The sequence below is a fragment of the Myotis daubentonii genome, chromosome 13 (assembly GCF_963259705.1).
Source record: "Myotis daubentonii chromosome 13, mMyoDau2.1, whole genome shotgun sequence".
Taxonomy (NCBI): Eukaryota; Metazoa; Chordata; class Mammalia; order Chiroptera; family Vespertilionidae; genus Myotis; species Myotis daubentonii.
Window position 1 is genome coordinate 63,349,479 of NC_081852.1, and position 9,830 is coordinate 63,359,308.

The following is a 9,830-nucleotide window of genomic DNA, read 5'->3' on the forward strand; positions in this document are numbered from 1 at the left end:
AACTGAACGGACTTGGGGTGGCAGAAGTGATCGTGGTACCATCCTTCCGGTGTCACCTCGAAATAAATCGTGGTTTTTATGAAATCTCACGTGAGAAGAAAAAATAGGGCCTCAGCCTGGACAAGAGTCAGACTGTGGCGGGTCACGGGGGGCGGGGTGCAGGTGTTCCGTGGACTTGCACAGCGCACACGCGCATGCTGCCCTTCTTGAGAAGAGACCCAACTCCCGGCGCCTTTGCACCCGCTAAGGGGTCCCCCCAACCCTCCCACCCCCACCCCGTCGGAGGCAGGAGTCTCTGGAGCTGGCGCTCCTCTCACGTGACACCGAACCACCGGCCACCCCTAAACTCAGGCTTCCTCTTCCGACGTTTACGAGGAACAGGTGCTGGATCTGTCCTGGGAGACTTGGGATTTGCATGCCGCCCCGCGCTGTACCCCCCGCGCCGCGCCCTCCCCGCTGGCGCGAACTGCAGGTGCTGGGACCGGACGTCCGCGGGCGCCCAGGCCTCGCCCGGCTTTCATTCCACGCGGGCAGCCATGCACTGGCCCGCCACCCGTTATTCAGTCGCATAAATGCAAACACCACCACCAACAAACTGCGCGGGAGAGGAGCCTTCGCCCCCCCCACCCCCGCCGGTCCCCCGCGGCTTCTCCCCGGGAGTCCAGCCACAGAGCCCTCCTCCGCCGAAGCGCCACTCCCCCGCGCCCGCGCCCAGCGCCCCACCGAACGCACAGCTGCGCCACCCGCCCGGGAACTGGGCTCGGCTGCAGGCCTGTCGCCAGCTGGGAGCGGGCCAAGGGGCTCCTTACCAGGTCCCAGCAGCGCCGCCCCCACTGCCTGCGCCCTGGAGAGGAGCTCAGGCCGATGGCTCACCGGGCGGCCGGGGGCTGGGAAGGCGCTCTCTCCGGTACCCGCCCGCCTCCCGGCCTGTGTCCCTCTCCGCGCGGGTTCCGAATTGGATTCGGGAGTGGAACGGGGTGCCATCCAGCTCACGTGCCGCCAGTGTCTCGACCTTTAACCGCTAATCCCAACCCCTCCCTCCACGCGGGGCGAGTCCGCCTTCTAATACCCTCCCCCCCAAGCCCCGCCACCACAAAGCGAGAAACCCTTCCACGTGATAGCGCGCCAGGCACGCACTACAGCTAGCAAGGATGCTTAAAATGGTTTATTCTTTTTCTTTAAAAATATTTACAGATCTGAAACCTCACCCTTTCGCCCCACCCATCCTCGGGACGAGGGAAACGAAAAAGAGGCGTTGAGATCATTGTCCGAAGCCCCAGGGGCTGGCGTGCGGGCTGCGTGTGCAGGAACATGTATGCAGACGTGTGGAGGGGAGCAGGGTGCCGGTGTTGGTGGTGTTTTCCTGTTTGTTTGGTTGGCTTTTCCTACCGATCAACGCCGGTTTGGCCGGAACTCCCTTGCCCGCCACCCCAGGAGTCCAGACACCCCTGCCACCTGGGTGTCCGGAGCATCCTGGTTGGTTTGGGGCAGAAGGCAGGTCTGGCCTGAGGCGTGCCGATAAGACCCCAAAACAGTCACCACGAAAGAGGAGGGCGAGGCCATAAATACGAGAGAATGAATACACACGGTGTATTTCTTAATATTTCTGGCAACACGCCGCCTGCTCCGGAGCCGGGGAGCAGCCCTGGGAGCGGGCGGCGCGCGCCAGGCTCGCGCGCGGCTGGGGGCCGGGGGCCGGGGGCGGCGGGGGCGCGGGGCGCGCGGTCAGTAGTCGAGCTTGTTGTAGAGGTTGTAGAGCGGCAAGGCCGAGAGGTTGCCGCCGGGGTAGTAGAGCGGCGCGGGGAAGGCGAGCGAGCGCGGCACGGGCACGCGCAGCAGCGAGCTGTCCCGGAACACCAGCGGCAGCCCCACCAGAGTCTGCGCCGACGCGTGGGCCATGTTGGCCGCCTCCAGCTCGGCCGAGAGCTGCCGCTTCCACTTGTTGCGCCGGTTCTGGAACCAAGTCTTGACCTGCGTCTCGGTGAGCTGCAGGCTGGAGGCCAGGCAGGCACGCTCCGAGCTGCTCAGGTAGCGCTTCATGTCGAAGGTGGACTCGAGCTGGTACACCTGGCTGCGCGAGAAGACCGTGCGCGTCTTCTTCTTGGCGGCGCCCGCCGGCCGCTCGGCGCCGCTGTCCCGCGGCCGCTCAGGGCCCGGCGAAGGCGAGCCCGCGGGCAGGAGCCTCTCCTTCTCTTCCTTAAAGTCCGGGTGCGAAGGAGAAAGGAAAGGCAGGTGTGGCGAGCTCGCCGGCCCCGCGCCGCCGCTGCCCTTGGGGGCACCTGGGGAGGGAGAACAGACAAGGAGACCTTGGGGATGGGAAAGTCAGACACCCCCCGGCGCTGGCCCGGACGCAGCCTCGTCCCAGCCCCTCCCTCTCGCTGGCGCCCACAGCCGGGCGCCCCGGCCCTTGAAAAGCGCCGGGAGAGACCCAGCTGCGGCCAGCCCGGGGTCCCTGCGCGCCCCGCTCCGAGAGAGGAGCTGCGACGCGGGGAGGCGGGCGGGCGGGAGCGTGAGCGCCGTTCTTAAAGGCAGGTTTGCCTGGGAAGAACGCGGCCCGAAGGGCTCCCCGAGCTTTATGGGGCGGCACCATTTCACAGGCCATTTGTTCGGAAATCACGCCGAGGACTAGCGGGGCTCCCCCGTCAGCTGCCGGGAGAAGGAAGCGTCCCTGAAAGGCGCCCTTGTCAATCATCTCGCGGGGCTCCTGGTCTCGGCAGGGCGGAGAGGGAGGGACAGAGACCGCGGGAGAGGAGCGGGCCGCGGACGCGCGCTCAGACCTCGTGCTGGCAAAGTGTCCGACGCGCTTGGGGCTATTGAGGGCAGAGCAGTGCGCGCGGCTCGGCGCCCTGCCCGCTGCGGCTCCCTCTCCCGCAACCCAGCCCTCCCGCGACCACACCGCGCACGGTCTGTGCCCCGGTCTCCTCCTCAGACCCCGGGGCCCCGGGGCAGTACCCCGCGCGCGCCTCCTGCCCTCGGACCCGGGACCCCGGCGGCCACGGCTCTGGCCAGCGGGGCCCGACGCGAGAGCACCGTTTCCCTCCCCGAGAGCTCGCTGGCGGCCGGCGGGGCGGCCGCGGTCCTTACCCAGGCAAGGGAAGGGGATGGGGGGGTGGTGCTGGGGGCCGGGCTCCTGGGGGCCGTGCGGGTCGGGGCAGCAGCAGGCGGGCGCCTTCCAGCCGTCGTCCGGCTCCTCCTCCTCCGAGGACACGGACAGGCTGCGCTTCCTGGCGGGCCAGCCGGCGGGCTCCCGCGGTGCCTCGGAGGGGCCCCCGCCCAGGATGGACTGAATGGTGAAGCTGGAGACGCCGCCGGCCGCCGGACACCTCTTGCCCGCATCTTCCTTGCTGCCCATCCTGGGTTCATAAGAAATCGGAGGAAACCAACAACTCCCTTTAGAGACGGTCGGAGGGGAAGGTGGTGCGGGAAGGCAGGCGGGGGGAGGGGCGGGGAGGGAGGCAGGGGGAGGGGGCGGCGAGGCTGGCGAGACGACCCCGCCGCGCGGGGGACGCGCGGGCTCCGGACGGCTGCGCCGGGGTCCCTGCCCGCCGGGCTCTGGGTGCGCCCGCCCGGCCCCAGCGCGGACGCCCCTGCTCTGCCCGCCGGCTCCCCGGTCCCCGGCGGCGCGGCGGCGGCGCGGCCTCATTTGCATAGAGGTTACCGGGACGCGGCCAATCGCAGCGCCGCGGAGCGGCCCCGGAAATTTTCAAAAAGCCGAGGCCGGGCCAGCGGCGCCCGTGCTCCCTGTAGCGCGCCGACAGGCGGGCGGGCATCGGCGGTGTCCAACCCGGGGCAGCGGGGCCCCAGCGCAGCATCGCTTCCAGCCCAGGTTCCCGGCCTCCGCCCGGCTGGAACCGCGCGGGCCGCGCTTCCTCGAGGGGCAGGGACTGCGCAGAAGTCCGGGCGGGCGTGGCCCGACTCCTCTCGCAGGCGACCGGTCCGCACTCCCTGAAGAGCCAGCACGGGCTGTTCCACGACCCTCCCCCAGCCTCCCACCTCTCCTCGTCCGCGAGCGAGCAGGGCTGGGAGCCCCCAGACCCGCGAGCCCCTCGGGCGAGAGGGGGGAGGGGGCGGAGCATGCGCCTTGGAGCTGAGGCTGCTCCCCGGAGCTCAGCTGGGAAGCCAGGAGGAGACCCCACCCCTGTCCCAGGCCCCCCGGGCACTGCAGGATCCTCAAGGTCGGTGGGGCCTGGCAGGGGCGGAGCCCTAGGTCTAGTTTCAAGGGTTCCTGGATCCAGTCCCCCCACCGCTGTCGGCAGTTGGCGCTGCGAGAACTCGGACAATCCAGTCCCAACCAGAGATTCCTTGCCTCAGACGTTAAATGAACTTCTCTTTAGCGCCCTTGCCCTCTTCTTTCGGGAATCACCTCAAGTAGGAATGGAAATGCCCTCGGAAGCGCCTGGAGCGCACAGTAGGAGCTGTCCTAGAAGCACCTGGAGTGCACAGTAGTAGCTCTGCTAGAAACACCGGGAGTGCACAGTAGGAGCTCTGCTAGAAACACCGGGAGTGCACAGTAGGAGCTCTGCAGACCTTTGCTGACTGGGCCACACCCATCCTGGTCCATTTTGCTATGGTTGTTTCCTCCCCCTCTTTGGCAAATATAGGAGAAGGCGGAACTGCTGCAGAAACAAGCGCTTGGCTCCAGGGAAGGAGAGGGGCGGGCAGGGACGTGGTGTTAGAATTGGGCAAAGTCGCTTCACATCTGGCCTGGGCGATTTTGAACAGGACTCTTAAACTTCCTGAGCCTCTGTCTCCTCTTCTTAACTGGGGGAAGCCATGCCTCCCTCGAGGAAGCCCTGGGAGGCCAAAGCGCCCCACTCCTCCCCGGGCACACGGTAGGCACTCCATCACCTGGCTCCTCACAGCCCCTGAGCCCTGGCTCTCGCCTCTTTAATCCCCAGGTCAGCTGCTCCCAGATCTAGGCCGAGCCGGGCTGAGGCAGAGGCGGCCTGGGAGCGCAGTTGTCTGCAGAAGCTTCGAAGGTGAGGCGAGGCCCCCAGATGCTCAGGCAACCCCACCTCCCGGGTCTGCGGCCTCGCCTCTGACCGATCCAGCAAAAGACCGACCCCGGAAGCTCTGCACCGAGGTCTCCAAATGCAGCCCAGGGTGACAGGAGGCTCTGGATCAGTGCCCACCCGTGTCCGTGTCCAGAACTGCGCCATGACGGTGCAGTTCCCGCCGCGCCCGCGTCTGGGAGTCGAGTGCTCATGGTATCATTAGCAGCGGGGCGGTAGCGGCTGCAGCCGGCCGGTGGCAGGCCCTCTCGCTCCTCCACTCCTCGGAGGGCTCGTTAATGGGCTAATTGATTAGGAGCCGGCTTCGCAGCCGGGGCGCGGGCCGGCGAGGGGGCGGGGAGGCCAGGGCTGTGCGCCACAGCCCAGGAGGCCGGCGAGGGGCAGGTGCCGGCCTCCGTCACCGCATTAACCTCTTCGGGGCTCGGCGGCGGGTCGAGACACATTACAAATGGTCGGCTTTCACCACGCTGTCAGCTCATTAACCCGGAAGCACCCGGCGCTGGAATACAATTTGCGCGGCCTCCTCGGCTCGGCCACAGTGCGCAGGCTCCGGGGCCACGGTGCAGGACCTCACCCGCTCCCACCCGCTCGGGGGGCAGAGGGGAGGGTCCTGGAAAGGAGCACCCGACTTTCTCACCGGCCTGCGGCCTCTCCGCCTGCCACAGGCACCCTCACTGGGCGCCGCCCCGCACTGGGGAAGAGCGAGGTGGAGAGGGGAGAGGCTGGCTGAACCCTCTGCGCAGGTGGAAACTGGTCCCGGCCACCAGGAGCAGGGGGGGCGGGGCATCCTCTCCTTTGGCACTTTAACCCTCACAGCGCACCTGTGCTGCGGGTCCTTGCCCCCAATGTAAAGGCGGGAAACTGAGGCTCAAAACAGTGCCCAGGCCAAGCAGAGGGAGCAGGACTGAAGTTCAAGGTGGTTCCGCTGTGAATACCAGGCCCTGGGCACTGGGCTTAGGGAATGGCTGCAAAGAAAACTGAAGAGCCTCCCCTCTCAGGACGTGGGGGTGGATCTGTGTGTGGGGTCAAGGGATGGGGGGGTAGCCAGGCCTTTGGGGTGGGCCTGGGAGAAGCAGGCCCCAAGGCTGGGCACGGGAGGCACTAGGCCACAGAGGACTCTACCTGGGAAACAACCAGCCTCGCGACCCGACCTCTCACCCCACACAGGGGCCGCCCACAGGTTTCAAAGGCGAAAGGAGCCCTCTGGCCTCCTACTCCCCCCGCGGCCACGCCCACTCGCGGACCGTCTGGTCTACCCTGAGGTGCGCTCCCGCCGCCCAGCACAGCCTCCTCCACCCACACCCCACATCCTCCACCCACACCCCACACCGCGTCAGAGGCTTCCGCTTTGAGCAGCAGGCACACACTTGCAGAACCGCTTACACACGCACACGCACACAGGTGCACACGCCTCCACACTAAACAGGGAAGTGACAGGGGTGCAGGGTGGAGCCGGGGAGGCCGGCGGAGGCTGGAGAGACCTCTGGCTCCACCCCCTTGGCCTCTGCTCTGCTCCCTTCAACTGGTCCCCTGGGGGCCTCCCACCCTGTGCACCGCCCGCAGTCACACGCAGGCGCTGAGGGCCAAGACACGCTGTTCCCGCCTCCCTTGGGGCATCCACGGGTCCCCCAGGCTCCGCCGAGAGCGCAGAGGCCCAGGCGCGCTCTCAGGGGCCCAGCGCAGCTGCAAAACACACCCCCAGGAGCCCTCCCGCCGCTCCAGGATCATCTAGTAATGATCTCAACAAATTTCCTAAGTATCAACCACCGCCCACAGGTACCCGGTCTCTACCCAGCGTGCGCAATCCTTCACCTCAGCGCCCCCTGCGCCCCACCCTCTTGGTCTCTGGGGAGCGAGCCCCTCCCAGCTCCACTGGGGTTCACAGCCGCTACCTTGGAGCATGCCCCCCCCCTTCATGAAGGGGGCCGGGTGGACCCCCTCCCCTGAGGAATGAGGCATAACGGGTTCCGAGGAATGACGAACTTTCCCAGAGTGAAAGGACGCTTAAAGTTTAGGTCTGGAGATTATGCCGCTGCGCAGTGTTACAGCGGCCCAGGGCAACCTCGCGGAGGAGGCTAATAAAAATTGATCCTCTGCGCTCGGGCAGAGGGGCCACGGGCTGGCTGAGCCGGTAATAGTGGAAGAAGGCTCCCGGGAAATGACAGATGAAGTCATAAACAAGTTTGATCTTGGAATCAAGCTTCGATAAATATTAAACACAGTCTGACCCCCCCCCCCACGCCAGTGGATTATGATATATGGCGCGTCCAAACTTTAAAATAAGGAAATACCAGAGAAAATGATCTCAATAAATTTTCTAAGTATAAACGTTGATTATGTTTCGATTTTCATTCAAGGGCCTCTGCTGTTCGTTCTTTGGTGCAAATGACATCTCGCAATGGGTTTTGTGGGGGGGGGGCTCCCCCTTTGAAAAAGAGAGCCCAGAGGTGGACAATTTATGTAATCTGCGGCTGGAAAATGAATTCTGTAATTTATTGGAAAACAGAAAGTCCTGAAGATTGGATCAGGAGAGCTGAGTCCCGACACCCCACCCCCACCCCCCATCCATCAAGTTCCAATTAACAGGCTAACCAGAGAGCTTTAATGGGTTTCCAATCTAGTGGCCCTGATAGACTCATCAATTCCTCTGGGAGAAATTAAGAAAATCGACCGCCCCTTGGCGACGCAGTGTCATTCCTTTCTGCAACTATATGTCAAATTAAAAACACAATTAAAATTTAAACTGTTTCAATCAAAGGGTGCCCTACAACCTATGTTTCACTTAATAGAACTTTGATGAAAATCTGATGCGTGCACTCCGTCACCCGGGGGGCGGGGGGGGGCGCGCAGGAGGAAAGGGGATTCTTTCTGTTTCTTTAAGACGTTGGCGCTGGGGAGAGGCACGCCAGGTGAGTACACTCCGGCTTCTGGCGAGGTGATGGGCACAGGCGCTCTGGGCGCGCTCCCACTCGCCGGCTGGACACCCCCCCCACACACACCCCCCCTTTCTCCTTTCCGTCCGTCCACCACAACCGGAAGGGATCCTTTGGGAACCCGGGCCACGCAGATTTGGGGCAGTTTCACCCCCGAGATGCATCGCCTATAGCAGCAGCCGAAGGAGGGCAGTGCAGCCCTGTGCACCGCTGGGGACCTCAGAGGAGGCGCGTGGCCTGCCTATCCTCGTCTCACGTCGGGGAAAACCGCCCCGACGCCTCATGAGCTCATCCGGCTCCTGGAGGCAGAGGGCGGGAGGAACCGAGGCGGAGACCGGAGCCCCAGTCTGTGGCTTCCCAGCGCATAAGCCTCGGCTGCTTCCGCGGGAGAGGCGCGCCCGGGGCCAGTGCAGCCCGTTCCTTCCTTCCTTCCGCCTCCCGCGCCTCACTGCTGGCGGGGAAAGAGTCGCATCCACCCGCTCACCCAGACGGACGCGCGCTCACACGGGCGCGCACACACAGGCGCGCGCACCCCCAGAGGCGTGTGCACAGACCCCCACCCCCCGCGCCGGGAGGGTCTGCGGGCGGCGCAGGGCGGCGGGCGCGGAGCGGTGAGGAGGGGCGTGCGGGTCGCCTCGGTCGGGCCTTGTAGCAGAGCCCGGCCCCGCGGGGCCCCCAGGGCTGCCCGGCTGCGATTTGGACCCAAACGGGGATTTCTGTGTGGCTCACGGGTCTCGCACTCTGACCCCGTCGGGGTGACCCAGGGACAGAGGTCTTTTCTATCCACTGAGCCAAGCCGGTTAGGGCAGACAGAGGTCTTTTCTAGCGGCGCTGCGGAGTCCGTGTTTGGGGCGCTAAGGAGAACCGGACCCCAGGACAGGTCGCCGGGCCGCGGGGCGTGACCACCGCGAGAGGCGCAGCAACAGGGAGCCTTCCAGGCGGACGGGGCGGGCAGCGGGCGGCGGCCCTCCTGGGCCTCTCGGGGAAGCTCGGGCGCCCAGGGCGCACCAAGGGGCGGCAGAGGAGCGCGTGCCCGTGCCCAGGCAGCCGCTGCGGGAGGCCTCTCCAGGGCCCCGCAGCGCTCAGGGCCCCATTGTTCCGACTCCCGCCCCTCGCCCAGGCCCTCGGCGGCCAGCACGCGCCCGCAGAAGAGAGAGCAAACCCCACCGACCTTCCTGCCTCCTCGGTCCCCAGCTGTGCCCTCCAGCGCGCGCTGGGAGCGAGGAGAGGAGGGCGCTGCGGGCTCGCAAGTGGCCACCGGCTCTGGCAGCCGTGCCGGGAGCGGGCCGAGGGCACGTCCTGGCTCAGAGTGAGCGCCCGTGGCGGGGCACGTGTATATCTGTCTCGCTGCTGTTTGCTGTGCACACACGTGCTCTATTTACTACCAAATAAAAGAAATACATCTGTGTTGCCAACAGAAACACTCCAGCGCTGGCTCCGCGGTCTCCCAGGGCCCAGAGGCGCTCGCGGGCGCGCAGAGCCGCGGTGGGGACCCGGCTCCGAGCGAGGCCCTGGCCCGTAGGAGAACGGGGATCCCTCTGGGCTGTGAGCAGCTCCGCTGGTGTGTCCCAGGTGGCTTGGGCGAGGGAGCAGAGGCGGCCTGCGGAAGGAGTTCAGGCTCAGAGCAGCGCCTTGCTCCTTGCCCCGTCCTCCCGGTAGGATTTTCCCAGCCGCCCGAGTAACTAGGAAAGGTGCGCGTGACGGGGTTGGCCTGGCGGATGCTAAGCGCACGTGGGGGGCGGGCTGGGAGCCTCAGCAGGTCTGTCAGGAGGTCTAGATGTGTGTGGCGGTGAGTGTGCCTGCATGTTGTCTGTATACGTCTGTGCGGCGCAGGACCCATTTGGCTGGGAAGCCGTGTCACTTGCACTGACTTGAAAATTAAGTG

At 65.8% G+C, this 9,830-nt stretch overlaps 1 protein-coding gene across 2 annotated transcripts; it reads right to left on the bottom strand.

The window, feature by feature from the left end:
* Window positions 1-1,348: 1,348 nt before the first annotated feature.
* HMX2 (H6 family homeobox 2) lies at window positions 1,349-9,243 on the bottom strand. Of its 2 annotated transcripts, XM_059661786.1 has the most exons (3): window positions 9,117-9,243; window positions 3,085-3,353; window positions 1,349-2,279 (listed from the first exon to the last, which is right to left on the bottom strand). In XM_059661786.1, the coding sequence occupies exons 2-3, from the start codon at window positions 3,350-3,352 to the stop codon at window positions 1,726-1,728; spliced, it is 822 nt and encodes a 273-aa protein (XP_059517769.1). In that variant the 5' UTR covers window position 3,353; window positions 9,117-9,243; the 3' UTR covers window positions 1,349-1,725. The 2 variants fall into 2 exon arrangements, with proteins under 2 accessions (XP_059517769.1, XP_059517768.1); XM_059661785.1 differs by lacking the exon at window positions 9,117-9,243 and having other exon boundaries at window positions 3,085-3,910.
* Window positions 9,244-9,830: the final 587 nt, after the last annotated feature.